At 40.9% G+C, this 20,215-nt stretch overlaps 1 protein-coding gene across 3 annotated transcripts in view; it reads left to right on the top strand.

Moving 5' to 3' along the window:
* HGF (hepatocyte growth factor) overlaps nucleotides 1-16,155 on the top strand; it is a 299,651-nt gene extending 283,496 nt beyond the window's left edge. For all 3 annotated transcript variants that reach the window (XM_069228683.1, XM_069228684.1, XM_069228682.1), the window contains 2 exons: nucleotides 1,456-1,601; nucleotides 11,878-16,155. In XM_069228683.1, the coding sequence (XP_069084784.1) occupies nucleotides 1,456-1,601; nucleotides 11,878-12,054 (323 nt within the window). In that variant the 3' untranslated portion in view covers nucleotides 12,055-16,155. The remainder of the gene's footprint in view (nucleotides 1-1,455; nucleotides 1,602-11,877) is intronic.
* Nucleotides 16,156-20,215: the final 4,060 nt, after the last annotated feature.

The following is a 20,215-nucleotide window of genomic DNA, read 5'->3' as shown; positions in this document are numbered from 1 at the left end:
GGAAATTATTTTTTCCTAGAGAAACCTGCAGATTAGCTTTGGGTTGCTCACAGTCTTAAAAGCTGACAACAGATACAAAAAAGGCCTCCAGGAATCACTTGTCTGATCTCAACAAAAGCCACAGTAAGTGCTGATTCCGGCCCGTGTGATGGTAAAAAAGACTGAAGTTTCAAGGGTGTTGGAGCTCTCTAGAACACAAGAAAGCCTTGTGTTTACAGATCTCTCTAAAACCTATGGAAAGAGGATAATTGGGCCAATAGTTCTTCATTTTTAGAAGACCATCATGTTCAAGAAAAGGAAGCTCTATTACCTCTATGAAGGAAGAGGGGCTTGAAGCCCTAGCAATAGAATAGAAATTATATTGGGGTAGCTGGCCAAATTCCTGTCCATAATTTTAATGTTGTTCAGCATTACTTGGAATGGGTATAAAACTCAACTTCTACTCCAATAGATAACTGAGAGCTTTAAAATGATTCCTGAAGTAACAGGCACAAATCTGTGTGATGTCTCCGCCAGAGCCTTCACAGCCTACCAAGATCTGTGCAAACACAAACCCTGACCAACTCCTTTCTGGGTAAAATATAAAGAATCCGGAGGTCCATTGCCTTGGAGCATTCAAATTATCCCACAATATGTCCTGCTCACCTCCTCACTACCACAGAATTGTAATAGTTTGATCTGCAAACTCCTCCTCAAGTGTCTGAGGCTCTCCTGTAAATTATTCTACCCTGCAGATCCCCTCCCAATTAAAACTTTTCACCAGCTCAATCACAACCCTGACTAATGCCTTTCTATCAAATGGCATCAAAGGTGACAGGCCAAAGGAAGGTGTGGGACTTTGATTCTAGCTTCCTGAGAAACTAATACCACATATGAATAACATTCTAAAACAATTAGTAGCACTACAACCATAAAGGGTCCTAGAGAGGAACAGCATTATGAGCAATGCTCAGCTGGGTTTCAGACCAGGTTTTGGAAATTAGCTAATAATTATTGTGATTGGATAAAAACATCAGATGTTGACCGTGTTAGCGTGCTGATATTGTTAGACCTATAAGCAGTGTTTGGCACTGTGGACCATGTCACTCTTCCTGAGAGACATACATACTGGTATCTCAGTACAAGTTCTGTCCTGGTTTGTCTCTTTTCATAGCAGCATCCTCTATTAACTCCTCAATATCAGCTGTGGAGTCCTTCAGGGATCTTCCTTAGCACCACATAATTTCAATGTGTATATACAACTGCTAGACTCTTAGATACACTCTTATAACTAACAATTGTATACCTATGGCAATGGCTAAAGAACCCCCACAATTCAATCTAAAAGCCAAAATGATGTCCCCATTGCATACCATGCTAAATTACGCAACCCAGGGAAAAGAGTGCAGTGTTTTATTTGGATGTGTAGGCTTTGAATATGCAATAAGGTATGATGTTATTTACCTTTTCTTTCAGCAAATGACTATGATGGCTTACTCCGAGAGGCAAACCTGCAGATTGTAGGGACTGAGAAGTGTAATGAAGACCTTAAAGGGAAGATTACTGTGAATGAATCTGAAATATGTGCGAAGAGTATCAATGCCAATAGTGGACCGTGTGAGGTAAACAAAACATTTACTGTTGTGTACTTTTTCTCTATATTTTATTTAAAATGTTTTCACTTCTGTTCGAGCCAAAAACTAAAACATAACTCTGAAAAAATATGCAATTGTTGAAATAAAGGTTTAGAATAATGGTACTCTTTGCCTGACGGTTCATGTTGGTGCACAATACTTGCACAGCTTTCAATGTACACTGACAAAGACCCATGTAGACATACTCTGGCTGACCTACCACTATGGCAGGGTCTCCTTTGGTACTAAACCCATTTATACAGTCCAAAAAAAATGACAATCAAGAATGACTTCCTGTGAGCAATAAATCTGCGTGTTCCAGGTGATGATTGAAATCAAGGTGTGATTGGGTGAATTTGCAAGCTATCCTCAACACAAATTGAAGCCCCCCCACTCCAGATAATGGTAATCAAAGATTTTGAGTCAAAACAAGTGAAACCTCGAGCTCATACTTGCTGTGAGTACATCCATCCCACAGAAGTGAGAGCCCTGGGCCTGGCTGTCAGGACTGTAAGAGCGAGGACCATACGCATAGCAGATTAGTTAAGGTGGCAGCCTCAGGTGTGTGATTAGATTGGCAAGGTTGCAGCATGACCGTGGAGGCTGAACACCAAAGAGCTGAACGCAACCTGCTCTTTCCTTGAACCCACACCAACCTGAATAAAAGGTAGTAAAAGCATGTAGAACTTAGACAGACAGCAGAGGGAAGTAACGGCAGAAGTGGAACCCTACAATTAAAGAATGAAACAGAAACAGGTGCTACCACTGCATACATGATCACTCAACCAATATCTAAAAAATAATGCAATATAAAAGTGCACAATAAAAGGGCCACTTGAGTGAAAGTGGGGTGTGAGCACAGAGCAGAACCTCTGTGAGCTGATCGGTACTGGGACATCACTGCCAAAAACTGCACTATGGCAACCTGAATAACAGTGTTTATTTAAGTCATTCTCTTTTGAAAAATCAAATATAAGGTACAGGGGTAAACAATTTGGTGTTGTATGCCTCTCCGAAAGTCCCCAACATCAGCAAATCATTACAGACTACAAATTACGAGTGAGAGCTGTCCGCTCTGCTACCTGGACAGCAACAATAATGGAGAACACATCCTACGTTTTATTAGATGAGTTCTGTTAGACATGTCATCCTTAGGGTGGTCTCCCCCCAAACCTTTTGCCTACTTTCCTCGTGATTTTGCTGATGAGTTTTATTGGCCTTAGGACTCTGAGCACTTTACTGCTGCTGACCAGTGCGGAAGTGCATGTGCTTCTTGCCAAAACATAGTAACATTGGTGTATGTTTAATTTACTAGTAAGTAACTTGTAAAGTGGGATCCCATATACCCAGGGCCTAGAAAATTTAATATTACTAGTGGACCTGCAGCACTGCTTATACCACCCATACAAGTAGCCCTTTAAAAATGCCTCAGACCTGCCAATGCAGTGTCCATGGGTGCAGTTTTACTGCCACTTCAAACTGGATTTGAAAAATCCTGTGCCAAACCTTTAACTCCCCTTTTATTATACATGTCACCCCTGAGGTAGCCCATACGGCAGGGTGCTGTATAAATAAAAGGTAAAGCTTGTACTTTTAAGTTTTGCATGTCCTAGTAGTGAAAAACACCTACATTAGTATTTTTAATAGTGTGAGGCCTACTCCTCTCATTACACTTTAAGCTGTAATTCCTGATTGAGAAGAAATAGCTATGCCATGTTTCATATCATTGGAATGGTAATGATACATCCTCCTTACTAATAAAGTCAGATTTAACATCCCTATTTTTGAAATGCCACTTTTAGAAAGTGGACATTTCTTTGCTCTTAAAGCTCTGTGTGTCTGCAGCCTATCTCCAATACACATCTGTGCATTCCCTCTAGACAGCCACAAACACAGGAAGATTTGATGTGTCTGATCACTCATCTGCATTCTGACAGCTCTTCCTCAGCAGCAAGGGCAGAAGGGGCTGACATTTACATCTGAATAGTCAGTGCCTGTCACCACACAAAGAACTAATTATCCCCTTCTGATAGTCTGGAGCTAGGGCTAGGAAGAAAGGACCTCTGTGACTTCAAAGACCCTTCTTTGAATTCACTCCCACTTCAAAGGCACAACTGTATATAAGTACTGTGTGTCTGACTCTAACAAATCATACACTTCTGGACCTACAAATGGACTCTGCCAGAACAATTGCTGTACTGTATCAAAGACTATTACTTTGCTGGAATGTTGATCTGGAAGCACAGCTTTTCTGCTGTGCTGCCCTGCTGTCTGCTCCTTCCTGATCCGGCTGAGGGGAGGGAGTGGTGGATTCTGCCTTGAAATTGAAGTGATCTCCAAGGGCTTGCCATCTTTCCTCCTGTTTCTTGATACTCAGGGAAATCAAAGTCTCTACCCTTGCTCATGTGCCTAGTTCACTGGAAGTGGACCCTAATACTTGCACCAGAGAAATCAATGCATCTTCTGTCTGCTTGGAGCAGAATCGACTCATCAACTCTGTTGCAGGAGTAGAACCGGTGCATCGCTCTCAGCAGCAAGGCATCGCATTGAGTGTCCCGACACTCTGGACTATGCATCACCATCGTAGCAGCTTGGAGAGATCAGTGCATCCCCTCAATAGCATGTAGAAACTGAGCACATTGTATTTTGGAACCAATGCATCGTGGCTCGGTACTTTGACCACAGAGTCAATGCATTGCCATCACTGCATGAGGAAAATCAACCTTGACTGTGTGCCCAGCATTGATGCATCGCTCAACATGTCTTTCATTTGCTCCCCGCATCTCAGTTATGCAACCAGGAGCAAGGTACTCTGTTCAACAGGGCTGCCTGACTCTCGTCCCCGACATGCGCTCCATCACGGTCAACCTGAACTGTTGACTTTGCCCCGATCCAGCATGACCAGATAACCCCTATTGGTGCTTATTGCTTCTAAGCACTAGAACTCTTTTTATTCTTTAAAAATGCATTACTCGACTTCTACTTATTGGAATTTTGTCATTTTGGTCTTGATGTATTTAACAATTATTGTCTTTTTTTCAAACCTTATGTGGAGTTCTTTTTGTGGTGTTTTGATTGTGCTACTGTGTATGTGTATGTGTGTTGCCTCTTTCAATAAGTCTGACTGCTCTGTGCACAGCTACCAGAGACTGAGCACAGGTTACCTTTTAGTGTGTATCTGACTTACTATGACTAGTCTGGTAATGCCTACTTGGAATGGGTGTATACCCTGCCAACCAGAGACCCCCATTTCTAACAAGTCCCATCTACCAAGGGGGTAATCCAAATCCAATGGCCAAGTTCAAATGAGAAATGACCTACCTCAGGCAAGAATTCATCAAATCTCTGTCAGAACTCAACCATTCATTGCAGGAAGTAAATGACAGACTAGACCAACTAGAGGTGGCTGCGGCAAAAAGTGCACATGAGTGGAACAAATTGGAAATAAATGAGCAAAGAACTATTGATACTTGTTAGAAAGTGGATTGCTAGTAATAATGTCACAATTCTTGTTAGGTCCCGTAAATATTTCTGAATTTTAACCCTGAGTTCAACAGCTAGTAGCTGCAGCAGAGAGCAGACAGCCTTAAGAAAATGGGTAAATCATTTAGAGGCACCAAAGTAGATAAAATGTTGAAAGCACAGCACTTTAAAAACTGACTTCAAATTTTGAAAACTCTAGAATATTTAAATGAACAAAACAAGACCAAAACAACAAAAAGTTAAGAAGGGGAACCAGAGATATTAATTTTAGCACTAATAAGTGCAAATCACCAACCAAAGTCAGATGGTTGCATGAGAGCTTGACAAGTCAAATTTAAATGTGAAGGCCAACTGTGTTGGAATGTGAGTTGAATATGAGGCACGGGCAGGTCTCAGTCAAAGAGTTCACTTCAGACTTACATATTTATTCCTAGAACAAAGAATATTGTTGACAAGTCATTGGTGGGGAAGTTGCAAGCTGGATCTGATTCAGGTTTCGATGACGGCAGGTTGCTGAAGAGCAGGATCCTGATGCAGTCATCAACAACGGAGGGAAATCTCCCAGCACTCAAAGTTCTACTACAGTGCCCAGGAAGGTCTCAATGTTGCAGCTTTGGTACAGCATTGCTCTTGGTGAAGTCCTTCATGTTCAGACGTAGGACCTGATTAAGACCTTGGGGGAAGGGGTTACTCCATCATAAACGTGACGAATATCCCACCCGCCGTATTCCATTATATCCTATGGAACTTGTAATATGGTGGACGGGATATCCGTCACATTTGTGATGGAGTAACCTCCTCCACCAAGGTCATAATCAGACCATTAGTAATGTTCTGGAAGTCAGATCTCCTTCAGCAGGACAAACTAGAAAGGTGAGCGTGACCGCTGAATCAACATTAATGGCTTCGGTTTGATGGTGGTCCCAGTCTCCCATCAGTTCTTCAGAAAACAAATTGTCAACTAGTTTTTAATTCACAGTTTTTGCAGTTTGGGCAGAAGAGTACACTATTGCACTTATCTAAGGGCTCCAGGGTCTTAGGGGGTATCACTTAGGGGTCATGGCTCACTCCAAGAGAAGCCACCATCACTGTCCATGGAAGGTCCATTTGAAACTGGCCAGGTGGGCTCTTCAGGAAAGTTGGCATCATGCAGCTCTGATACACTTGCAAATATTATAAAGATTTTCTTATATTTTATAAAGATGTCAGACATTACAGCTGCTAAGATTTTAAGTGATTCCTTAATGTTTAATGGTTATGCCAGTCAAAAAATATCAAAAACAGGAACAAAAGGAAAAATCAACAGTATGGTGGTTACATGAAAAATAAAGTTAGAAAGAGCATTATGACATGAAATCTGAGAATTCACAATATCATAGTGGGTGATTACTGAGACATGGCTTGCCATGTTTTATACATGATGGGTCAACCAGCTAATTTAGAGGCTAGATACTTCACACATTTTGAAGCTGACAAATTTCATGGCCCTGAACTTTCCAGATGACTATGTAGAAGGAATACAGTTTCCTACTATACTCCGGAAGAATTTAAGAGGTTGGAAAATATTACTGCAGCAGAGGATGTTCAAATAGTAATACAATTGATTCTAAACAATACAGACTGAGATCCACCACAAACCTTTTCCTAGTCATTTATTGATTTCTCAGCAACACTACTATCTAAAGTGTTTAATCTCTTTATAGTCCTATAGAGTCACATGTCTTCTTTGTAGAGATGTAAAGATTTTTTCAAAGATCGTGGCTATAAAAATGTATGACCGATGGCCTACTTTGATTACACCCTATCAGACTGGCTTTCTACAAGATAGACAAACAGAGGCCTATACTAGACTGCTATAAATATCATGGAGAAAACAACGACGGCAGATGCATAACAACTCTTTTTCTAGCTGGACCTTGACAAGGTGTTTTATAATATAGCCTTAGAACCCGTCGTAGCAGGCTCTACCAGCTATTAAAGGCCCGCTCCTGCGTTAAAGGCCTGAGCCGAAGGCGAGGGCCTTTAACAAGGGAGAGGGCCTTTAATAGCCAGTAGAGCCCGCTATGGCGGGTTCTAAGACTATTAGAACATTCTGCCATTAGAGGGCAGAATGTTCTCATAAATAAAACAAAGGCTTCACGGAACCCGAGGGGATTAAAATCCCCTCAGACTCAGTGAGGCTTTGTTCACAGCTGTTGCTGTGAACAAAGAAGATTGGAATGTTGGCGCTCAGGGCTTTTACCGGCCAGGACCACTCCATTGTTTTCAATGGAGCTGCCAACATTCCAATGTTCTAATGTGGATTGGGATTTTTTTTTTGAAAAATGATAGCCAAAGCAGGACTAGGTCTGACAATGGAAGCATTAATTCTGGACAACTTCAGATGTCCCTCACAAAAATCAAGTGTACAAGTCTGATTATCAGAACTGGAGGGGCTGTTGAGAGGAATGAGACTGGGAAAACCCCTGCAATCCTCAATATCTGCACTAATTTTGGCACTGTTTGTACAGAAAATGTCAATAATCCCTTGATCTCTGGGTTTCCTACGAAGAGAGGTGAGATAAAACTGGTTTTCTTTTGGGACAACATTCTTTCTGATAAATCCTGAGACCTCGCTGTTTTTAAAAACATCACTTAATTCTGAGTCAACAGGTGTAGATCTGTAGCTCCTAGATTCCTGGGATTCTGTAATTTTGCTGGTTTACACCTCTGCATGAGTGCAGAATTTTGAAAAGCAGGAAAACCACAAAACACGCCAAATATACTATATGAAATATTTGAGAATTCCTAATTCTTTTTAAGCAAGGGGATTTCCTGGAGTATTCATCCATATTAGTGGAAGTACTATTAGATGTGTGTAACAGCACCTAAAAGATTGATTTCTGTACATTACAATGGTACACGTTTTCCAAAAGTAGAACTTTGTTGACAATATTTTTATTCATTGTGATTCTACCTTACTCTTTAAGAATAGAATGCTTGACAGTAGGGAAATGCAAACTACTCTTGTGAGTGATTACCTTGGGTATCCAACATGTACCATTGGCTAGACAGAAGACTTCGATTGAAAATGGAAATAGTGAAACAGAAAATGAAAGGTTAACATGTTTGTAACAGAAGGAAGGAAGCAAATCCTGAAATTATGGATTCAGAACTATCCATGGAAAGAAAATGTATTCACAAACCCATCTAAACCCCCCCAACCGAAGAACATTTTCAATAAAGCTGTAAGAAGACATGCAAGTAATGAAGAGGAAGAAAAACTGGAAAACATCCGAATATTAGTTGCTTATCAGTCAACTGTAACAATTGTTTCAAACCATTTAAGGATTTCATGTGCAAATGGAGTTGCTACAAATCGCCAAAACAGTCACAAACCCCCCCTGTAATGTCCCTGTAGTCGGGCGCTGGGACACCCGGTTACCGACAATGGTGGCCTCTAGACCGCCCGGTACCCCAGGGACACTGCGGGGGCGGGACAGGAAAACACTCCCCTCGGGAATCCGGATATCTGGATTCCCGTTGTGAAAAACCGTGCGGGACGTCCGCAGCGGAGAGAGGAGGACGCGGTACTGAAGGAGCAGACAGGAGAGGACGACGCAGGAACAGAAGGAAAAACAGTGCAGGAAGGCGCAGAAACAGGGGAGAAACGGAATGAAGGACCACACAAAGAGCGAAGCCGCATGGAACAGCTGACTCCCGGAGAAAACCTCGACGAAGGGCAAGGAAGCCCAGAAACACCGATACTCTGCCACGTCCCTAGAGGGGCGTGGCTCCAGCAGGTACGGTCCTGCCTCCAAAGCAGGATAAGCGCTTTGGTGGGGAAGGAGGCGAGAGAGAGAGGGAGGGAAAAGGGTGAAGGAGGGGGAGAGAGAAAGAGAAGGGACTAAATAGCGAATAACTGGCAGGAATTGCCATAGATTTTTTTTTTTTTATGAATGCCTTATTTTGCTATTGTTTTGGTTAGCTTGAGGGAGAAGAAAACTATTTGCTAGCGTGTTTTTTCTTCTTTTTCCACTAAAACCCACACTTACCTTTACGACACAGGTGATGTAAATTTGACGTGTCCTCCAGAGGGATCTAGTTCACTAAGGTGTTTGCACTATCGGGTTAAACCCCCCCCCCCCTTTCCCCAATACACCCTTTTCCTTACTAGTTCACCACTCTCTCTCTCTAAATCCTCACACCATACTAAAACAGTCCAAGAAGCAAAGTCCAGAGTTACGACTTACCTTACCTTCTTTCCTTTCCCGATTTCCCTGACGATGCCATTCCACCACGAGATCGTCGGCTAGACTCCAGAAGACCTGAAAGAGAGAAGAGGAAAGAAGAGATTACTTCACTGAGAGAGAGAGAGACTGATAGAAAGGACTTGCGAAGCATCAATAAAATACACATCTGTCCCAAACCTATCACCCTGAGTTGTCTCGTATGTCCTTACTGCTACACCCACCGCCACAGTCCCAAAGTCAAAAAAGTGACTGCAGCATTCAAGAATGAAGAATGAAGACGAACATATTTCTACAAACAGATATTTCTCTAAACAAGCAGCCAATCAAGTATTTTAGTTGAATGGGGTGGAAATTCCAAATCTTGGCCACAGGGACAGAGAAGGATGAGGCACCATGACTCTCTTTTAAAGCAAGGAACCATTATCAGACAAGCCTTTCCAGAACATAAGTCCATGTCAGGATGGTAATGTTGAATTCTCAAATTCAGGTAATGTGGTCCTGTGGTGTGCAGATTATGGTGAGCAAGCACAGAATCTTTAAACAGAATTATCTTGGTAATTGGTAGTCAGTATAGCTTATCTGAGATAAGAAGATGTGGGTACGTTTAGGAAGTTTAAAAAGAAGGCGAGTTTCCGTGTTCTGCAGTACCTAAAGACGTTGGACCAGGCAGGCTGATAGGACCAGGAATAATCCAGTCTGGAAAGAATTAAAGCTTGGACTACCATTTTTCATGCTTCTCAAGTGAGAAAGATTAAGATTTGTTTAAGAGCCTTCATGATCTAGAAGCAACCTTTCACTCCGGAGGGAATTTGAGACTTGAATGAAAGTTGGTCATAAAAATTACCCCATGATTTCTAGCCCCTTCAGTGGAGGGAGTCTGGGCAATCTTTTTATCCAGCACCTAGTCTAACCCAGGCCTGGATTAGGACCAAAGAAAATAATTTCAGTCTTATCAGGATTGCATTCAAATGATTGTTTTTTAAGCCAGCCCAGGACAACCCTCATATAGGTAGGAAACGATTCCTTGGCGGTATCCACGACACCCCATTAGAAAACATTAGGTGAATAACATCTGTAAATTAAGTAACACTTACAGACATTGGTAAATATTCATTCTGCACTTAATGTTAATGATACCAGACTGTCGAAATTGAGAAGACTAAAGACTTTACATCTATTTAATTGTGGACAAGGTTGCTTGTCAATTTTCTATAGATAAATTGGCTATACCTATTTATCTAGCTCTCACTCCAACTTCTTATTCCTCAAGTAAGTTTACCTCTGCAAGACAGTGATGTACAATTATAAAAATGTAATTTATGGCGTATAAAGAACCTTTACTAAATGGTAGCTGCCACTGTAACAGCTACTCCTACAGCCGATGTTAGAGAGTTTCAGAAGGTAAACCATTAAGAATCTTGATCCTGCTAAAATGACATTTAATTCCAATTAAAGCTTGTCTTTGATTCACACATTAAGCAAACAATGAAGCTGACATTGTTCATAAAAGAACCACAGACACTAGTCTAAATTGGCTTTTAAGTAGCCACTCTTTATTCTTTACAACTTTTTAAACTGTCATCATTGCTTCAAGCATTCTTATTTTTCCAGAGAGATGGCTCAGTAACTCAAGTGCTCACCAGCAAGCTATATGGGGATCTGTAAATCACAAATCCAATTCCTGGTGAAGCCAACTTAGCCAATAGGTGTTATTTAAAATAGGCATGATTTTATTTGGGTAATAGTAACACCTGTTCTTTACAGAAATTATTGAAATACTACATGAAAGCAAGATACTGTTATGATTACAGAGGATGGTCTGAAAAACGGTGGCATTAATATAATGCATATGGGGCCTCATTAGTGGTTTGGTGGTCCCTGAGATGACTGGCAGAAACCATGAAATAGAGCATTCCCAGCGGTCAGACTGGTGGGAACAGTGCTGATATAGCATTTGGCTCCCTTAAAGCAGCTGAGTGCTATGTCGTGACACAGAGGGGGCTGACCAGCACCATCAGAATGCGTATTGTCTTCAAAACAGACAGTGCGCATTCTGATGGTGCTGGGCAGGGGGCTCCTAGCACCTGTTCTCTGCTAGCCTTTTCATGGTGGGGTCCCCACCATGAAAGGGCTGGAAGTGAACAATGTTGTAATTAGCCAGGTGGTGCTGAATTCAGTGCCACCCTGGCTATGACCAAGACTGCCGTCACCCCATCTGGATCTGTGATCCTGGTGGGGATGGCAGTCTTTAGGCGGGTTTGCCTGCCTAACTAATAATGTGGCGGTCAGACCGCTCTGTGTGGCTAGGGCTACCAGATTCGTAATGAGACTGATAATTTGGGCACAAAACACTCTTAGGAATATTAATTGTAATGGTCATATTTTGTTTTCACAATTTTCACAATTTCCCCATCACTCCACTGAAAATGTGAAAAAAAACACTGAAAAAACTGTTGAGGTTTTTTAATTTACTGAGAATACACATCACTGTGTGCCTGATTTTTGGCAAAGATTGAGCTACAATAACATTTTTCTTTCTCTTTCTACAGCGAGATTACGGTGGCCCCTTAGTCTGTGAAGAAAATAAAACAAAACTTGTGCTAGGTGTCATCATACCTGGTCGGGGATGCGCAATTCATAATCGTCCTGGAATTTTTGTCAGAGTGGCCTATTATGCAAAATGGATACACAAAATTATTTTGACATATAAGGTTCCTGAATTTTAATTACAAAAGACACTACTGCGAATGATATTTTGGATCAAAGAACTGACGCTGTATTTTTAAAATCATAAAGGGCACAATGCTTGAGTCTGAAAGGCCGAGTATTTTGTTCTGATTATGGAACAATGTTCTTGCTGCTCCTAACTTCTATGCATTCCACCAGGGAGTTCCCCATAGCAATGCACACCTTTCTAACATAATAAACTTACAATGGCAGCTGACAGCAAGAGATCTGGGAAAGCTACAACATTTAGATGCTTATGAAGCGATACGTTGGTTGGCTGTGAATAAAGAGCATTTTATTGGGAACAATGGCTTACAACACAGATGTTATTTTGAAAACCTCTTAGATCATGGAAGCCACGTATTGTAATTAATGTTTAAATTTACTTCCTGATGCATTTATGGCCCAGTATCATTGTAATTTGCAGCAATAGATTATTTAGGAACAATGAAAACCAGAAGGAAATTCACAACTGTAAACAATTTACTGTGAGAAATGCAATAATAGGACTTTGAAGCTGTCAAAAGTCAAAGTTCGCCAATCTCTTTAACTGTTTCGAAGTTCATATAAAATTCATTTCTTGAAACGTGTTGTAATTTTAAATTAGAAGGTATTTAATAGAAATTATGACAGAAGGATTAAAAACATCCTGAGTTTCAGCCCTGAGAGAAACCTATGGGGACAATAGAAACATATTTACAATCGCTGTGGTTAGAGACAACCTAAGGAAATCTCACAATCGAATGTGTTTGGCAATCTGAAAATATGTTAAAAAGTTAACAATGGTCATCATTTAATTTCATGGGTCAGAGTATGAAAAATAAAACGAAGTACATTCAGCTTTATCAATGACACTGTACACAAAAAATGATTATATTTTCATGAACACTTTTAATGGACTACATTCAAATGGAAATAGAGGGCAATGAGAATGAGGAATTCATCTGCAATATATATATATATATATATATATTTATATATATATATATATATATATATATATATATATATATATATATATATATATATATATATATATATATATTAATTAACTTTGTTTTAGGCTCTAATTACTCAAATTCCATTTATTGATATACATGTTCATCCTCCCTGCTGTTTAAAAAGCTCCACAATGCAGCATAAAGGGACTGGAAATATGTGTTTTGGAATCTTATTTGCCAGACATATTATTTGCTTGGGTTGTATCACACATGCTTTAGTTGAACAGCCTCTACAGTCAGACCTAGCCAGTTCTATTCCCTGTGTTAGAGTAATCAGTTGAGCACTTTTGAATGAGTTTGGTCACAAAGAGTGGCACAAATCCTGACACATTAAGAATCACGAGGCCAGGTTCCTTCTGGATTCCTTTTGACAGATGTAGATGCAGAGATGGAGAACTGAAAGACACTACTGACCTCTGTCATATCATTTTAACCCTTGTCTTTTATACGTCCTGGGCATGAAATATCCAAAAATTGACACTAAGCAAAAGGGAGGCTAGGGTGATCATGTAGTACTGGCCACTGTCCTTATCTACTGCTATCATGCACTTTTCACTTGAACAGTTATGAAAGTAGTATGCTTAAAGCAAACAAAATGCCATTCAACAAGTAGCTTCCACTACTGTAAGGATAATTTCATGTTCTAATTAATGCCATTTTTATTTAGTTAAAACTAACAAGGTCTCCAGTATGTTTTATAATTTGTAAATCATGTCAAGCTTCAAGTGCAATCTACCGAGCCCTAGTACCTAGTGAGCTCTTCAAAGCCTAATTTGTCTATATTAATATGTGATTCTCTAGAATGTTTTTGACATCTCAATTACTACAATAATCAGTTTGAAAACTCAGAAAAGCAGTAATTTTTGCTAATTAACTATTCATCTTGTCAATAACAAAGTGTATTGTTGTTGGGGAAAGATGTAAAGTAGGCACAGGTGTCGTGAGTTGTTTCCTGAAAATACTTGAATAGGCAAAAAACAAAGGTTAATTATTCTGTATGATCAAATATTTATGAAAATACAGATGCTATTGAGATGACCTGTTTATTTGCTGCTTTCATAGTTCTTCTTGTTGACAAGAAGCAAACTCTATGTGTATCAATTTTCTTTATATTGTGTGTATATAGATATTGAATAGTATTTCTTAAAAACGTTCAAGATGTTAAAAAATTAAATTGTCCAATCCACTGTTGAACTACAAGAAAAATGTAAAAGTAGACTGAAATGTGAGCAGAAACCCTCATCATGGAAATACTGGCAAAATATAATTCCCCATTCACTAATATTGAATATTAAAAATGTTATTAGCAATAATTAGGAAGACAGTCATTAATTCTATTATGGCAAGTCTTTATTAAAGATAGAATATTGTTGATTGGATCACTCAGGTATGCAATCCTAAATTACATTGTCATGATTAATTTATCACAAAGAAGAAAAGCTTTCTAGTACACACTTTAAAGGCTACATTTAGTGGAGAACGAAATACTGCTAAAAGATAATCTAAATGTGTATCACCAATCATACATGAATAACCACTGCATTCCGGTTTGACATAAGGGTACATATCTGCAATAGCAACAGTTCATACGGTGAAGCTCTGCAATTGTGGATTTCCTTATTTGTAAAGAACTTGAGCTTCAAATTGTGGCTATATAATTTTGACAGTTAATGTGTTAATTTGTAATGCTTTGATATAGGACACTCCATCACCTCCTTCTATTTTGGTGGTATGCTACATCACTTCAGTCCTAAAATGGTTCAGAGTTCACTAGTTAAGTTTCAGTAAAGTTCTACTTTCAACTCTCGACAAGAGATTACTTCATTTTATGAAGTTTACTCGTATGTGGTTATGTTGCACTTAAATCAAGCACTGCTACTAATACAACAGAGCAACAGCATAAATGGGGTGTAACTCATTTCTTAAATATTTACTGTGTCTTAAATTATAACTATATTTGAGAGGTTGATTATAGCATTACTTAGTTTGCTCCATATACCATGCAGAGTGCACACAATAACCAGAAAATAACATCACCAGTTTTGATACCTTTTCACTATCAAAACATCCATGCTGCATACAACATTTGCTTGTCAAACATATACATTTAGAAAAACTGTAACCCCCAACATATAGGTCATATTAAACAAATAGCACATTATAGTAAACAATCCTTAACAATCAATGGGTTTGAAAGCTCTTTCATAGGAAAAAAATAGTGATCTATTCATGTATTTGAGTATTTATGTATTTTGTGTTTTCCTTAAGTATTTACAGCATGCAGTGCAGTCAACACCATGAAGGTTTTTGGAACAAATAATCAAAAGGAATAAGTAACTTATTATAGCCCACTGGGGTTTATAACAATTGCCATGCAAGGTGACTTATTGATGAAAAAATGGTAAAAGTTGAAAATATGCTCATTCTTCACAAATCTGTCTGTTTTAACATTTTATATCTTTACAGCCTAAATGTGTTCTAAATTTCAAGTTGGCAAATTTGCTATATTTAGTTAGCACAAGTGGACATGGGCTACTGTATCTGTAATCTGCTGTGCAGAAGATATAACATTATTTTTATGGTGTTTTTCGTCAGTGTATTAGTATTTTAGCAATGGCGCTCCAGGTTGGGTCACAGAAAAAAAATGCAGATTATGTTTCAGGACTGTTGTATCAAACATTTAGATGGGTATTTCCTGATTAGGTCTTGTCTGTATAACATGAGTACTAGACGCCAAGAAGACTAAAAACATGCAATGTTTTTTTTATTCCTGTGAATATTTCTTGTTGGTTCCAATGGCACCAGGTGAATGCAATAGTAACAGTATTACACTTGAAAAGGCTATCAAAGGCTTCCTCATGCTACATCCTACATGGTTTTTAGATTATAATAAAGATTGTAGCAGTAGCATATGAAACCAATATGGCTTCCTTCTTTGGGATGTAACTGTAGTGTTGAGAGTCAGACATTTGGTGGCCATTGTGATCATGCCATTCGTTGAATTAATTCTGTAAATAGTGATGTTATCTTGGGTCTATAATGTCTGTATTTTTGTATTTGTGTTTCTTCTTATGAAGCAATAAACTATTTTACCTAAAATTAGTATTATGATTGTGTTTAAATATTAAATATTGAAGGAACATTCATCTATATTTTGAAAGCCCACAATTGAGATGTTTAGAATGGGAAGAACCTCTAGATAATGATAGCATAGTGTGATTGGACATGCTCAGCAGATATATTGCAAGAAGTGGAATCTAATGATGAGATGCAACATAGTATACATTGCATTCAAAATGACCCAAGTCATCATATCTATGTATGAATGTATGCATGTATATGATATTTGTATAGGGCACTCCTAGCTAAAAGCAATCCAAGCACTATGTAGTGTACAGATTGTGTATAAAAACTTAAGTAGGACTTTTATTGTTGACTGTGTCAAGGCATATATTTCTGAGAGATAAAAGTTATTATCAGTTAAACTAAACATAAGTGAACATTATAACATTCCATTGACATGGGCAGTGCAGGGGCCCCTCTTTGGCCACTGGCACTGGCTTTCAGCCAGCATTTTTATGGCAGGATCCATGGCATGAAACGTCTGGCAGAAAGAGGGGTTGTAATCAGTCAGTGCAGCCCTGGCTGGTTACAAGCCCAACGCTGCCATGCAGTAGGGAACTATGTTCATGGCAGGTACGGAGCTCAATTGGCCATTGAGACCCTCAAAATTGCAGCGGTCCAACCGTCAATGCAAGTGTGGCGGTCCTCGGACTGCCACACTCGTAATGAGGCCTTTAGTCTTGTCAGGTTGACCAAGCTGAAATCCTTCTGAGATCACAATTATACATATACTTGAGCAACTGGACCATTTCACAAGTCCTTCACCTTTTGTTAGATAAAAGTTTCAGTTGTTGATCAAAGGAACTGGAAGTTAGCTGTATGTGCGATAACAAAAGGAGGATGCTGGTGTCCATCGCTTGCTGACCTACTATAAAATTGATCATCTTCCGATCCTGGGCACCCATCTTTCTACATATAGGGGGTCATTCCGACCCCGGCGGGCGGCAGAAGCCGCCCGCCTGGCGGGAACCGCCAAAAGACCATACCGCGGTCAAATGACCGCGGCAGTCATTCTGACTTTCCCGCTGGGCCGGCGGGCGACCGCCAGAAGGCCGCCCGCCAGCCCAGCGGGAAAGCCCCTTCAACAATGAAGCCGACTCCGAATGGAGCCGGCGGAGTTGAAGGGGTGCGACGGGTGCAGTGGCACCCGTCCCGATTTTCAGTGTCTGCACAGCAGACACTGAAAACCTTTAGGGGGCCCCTGCACTGCCCATGCCTGTGGCATGGGCAGTGCAGGGGCCCCCAGGGGCCCCACGACACCCGTTCCCGCCATCCTGTTCCTGGCGGTATTTACCGCCAGGACCAGGATGGCGGGAAGGGGGTCGGAATCCCCATGGCGGTGCTGCAAGCAGCGCCGCCATGGCGGATTCCTTGGGCCAGGGGTAAACCGGCGGGAAACCGCCGGTTGCCCTTTTCTGACCGCGGCTTTACCGCCGCGGTCAGAATGGCCCTGGAAGCACCGCCAGCCTGTTGGCGGTGCTTCCGCGATCCCCGGCCCTGGTGGTCATGGACCGCCAGGGTCGGAATGACCCCCATGGTGTCCATTCTTGGTGCTTCCGTCACTTGGGTATTTTAACTTCCTTGATTTCTTTTTGAATGTTTTTGAACACCACTTTGATAGAGGAACTATAGGCACAAGCAGCAAAAGAGCTATCAGATGCTTTGTGGTTTTCAGAAACCTTGCTAGCCTGCTTAGAATTGATTGAGATGGAGCCATGAGGCTTGATTATTGATGACTGAGGAATTGGTAGCTCCCGTCTTACATCTTCAGTAGGCTCAGATAGGGCAGGGAAGAGGTTCCAGCACAGCAATCATGTCCAACCCACCTCAGCTGCATCTATAGTGTATAGCATACTCAGTTCTGCTCTATGGAAAGTCCTAAATTATCCCTACTTTCACTGGTTGCTGTCTTATCGTTGCTGCCCAACACGATGAACCCAGCTTGCTTCCCTATATGTATAATTGCATCCTGCTCACTGTTGTGATATTAGTGTATCAAGATGTCAAAATTAGAGTTTGCTCAGTTTAGAATCTAAGGGCTACATGTACTAAAGTTTGGTTTTGCGACTCGCAAATTGCGAGTCGCAAAACCTTATGTTGCACAGTGTCAATGACACTACTTTCGCAAGGGGCTCGCAAATGCCCTACCTCAGGAATATTCATGAGGTAGTTTGCAATTTATGACCCCTTTCGAAATGGCCGCCCTCACAGGGATGGTGGCCTGCTGGAGACAGCAGACCACCATGTCTGTGACTGCTTGTAAATAAAGCCGTTTTTTTATTTTTTAAATGCAGCCCGATTTCCCTAAAGGACCACTGCCTGCTCTGAAAAAATGTTTTTACTTCCATTCCATGGGGACCCCTTCCTGTTTGCAAATGGGTTAGCACCAGTGTGACACTGGTGCTAACTGCAATTGTTTTGGGACCGCATTCGCGGTCCCAAAACAATCATACATGGGACTGCGAATCGCAATTAGGAAGGGAACACCCCTTCCTTATTGCGACTCACAATCCCTTTTTGCAATTCGTTAAATAGTTTACTGAATCGCAAACATGGGTTGCAACATGCCAAAGTGCATTTTGCACATTGCAAATGGCTTGATTCAATGTTTACGATGTGCAAAATGCTACGTACATTTAGCCCTAAGAAACTAGTTCATTAATGTGGCTGGATTGGAATTCTGATAATTCTGGACGTGTCAGTAGAATTTATTTCTTTGCTATATACCTCCACCCATTCCCTGAGCCATTCTTTCTTCACGTACTTGCTCCCACTGTGCCCACAAGCTCATCTGTGGCATTTAATGATTTTATCTAACTACTTCATGATGGCATGTTAGGAGGACTGAGAAAAGACACCACAGCTCTACATAATTGGCTGCACCAGGCCCCAAACTGCCTTGCAGCTGTCAATTTTTTGGAGTAGTATCTGAGACAAGAAAGTGGTGGTGACTTTAGGTTGATGTGTGCTCGGTGTGGGAGCAAGAGCTGGGGTAGGAAAAGAGTCACTGTTGAAACAACACCAAACTATCCTCCATATTAAGCGCAAGCCTCAGAGCTCCAGCTTACTGCTTTGCTGGACTGAGTAAAGAATTGTAAGGGCAGTGCTGGTGGTGGGTGAATCCTGGGGAGCTCAGGCAGCATGACCTTGCTCCAGGCTGCTCTGTTTACCTGGAACCACCAGGCTTTTATTGGTGGTCCAGAAGGTATGGTGTACTTACACTGATGGTCCCAATTCTGCTGGGCCATCTCTGTAAGGTTTCCGCCAGTGGAGCAAATGGTAACACGACGAACAGAATCATGATGGTCTCTCTGTTTTCAAATAGAGTGGGCAGACCATCAGTTTGAGGGACAAGGTTCTTTGCCATGTTTGTGGAGGAGTATCCTCTTGGCCAACCTGTAAATTAGACCAATAGTCACTTTTTTGGAAGTCATAATCCTTTAGCGGGGCAAAGGGGATGCGATAGCCCTGCGGGGCTTCATGAAGCCAGATAGCAAAGCAAGATAAGATCCAGCTAAACACGTTTTCAGCTCCTATTTGGACAAATCTGGTTCAGTCATCTGATGATGGAAAAAAAACTAAGCCTCAGGTGTTAAAACAGTCCTTTGTGGTCAGTACTGCAGCCATTAGCTCCTCAGTGCAAGCTTTTATGAACCAGGTTTCTGTCAAGACAGGTTTCCTGTAGGGTAGAGTCCTCTGTAGTCAGCTGGGCCTTCTCTTGTTTTGGGAGTCATTCTGCTTTTTGTGTCCCTGAATTACACTAAGAAGAGGTCAACCACTTGGCCCTCGGGGAGCGGTTTCCGTGGACAGGTTAAGATACAGTCATTGTGTGTCTCTCTGCTTCCTGGATGATTCAGGAATGAGGTGCAATCTTCCAGCTGGGTCTTGCTCTTCAGGTGTAGTATTCTGAGGAATTGGTGGTCTAGGAGCCAGATTCATTCTGATTAAAGAAATTCTTCCACCTAATCCAAATATTTTCTTGTCGCCATCACATCTCCTTTTCATCATCTTGTTTTTGCCTTACTGTAAAATTACC

Source organism: Pleurodeles waltl, chromosome 4_1 (assembly GCF_031143425.1).
Source record: "Pleurodeles waltl isolate 20211129_DDA chromosome 4_1, aPleWal1.hap1.20221129, whole genome shotgun sequence".
NCBI classification, from domain to species: Eukaryota; Metazoa; Chordata; class Amphibia; order Caudata; family Salamandridae; genus Pleurodeles; species Pleurodeles waltl.
Note: the sequence above shows the minus strand (reverse complement) of the source record. Positions and strands in the feature narration are given on the sequence as shown.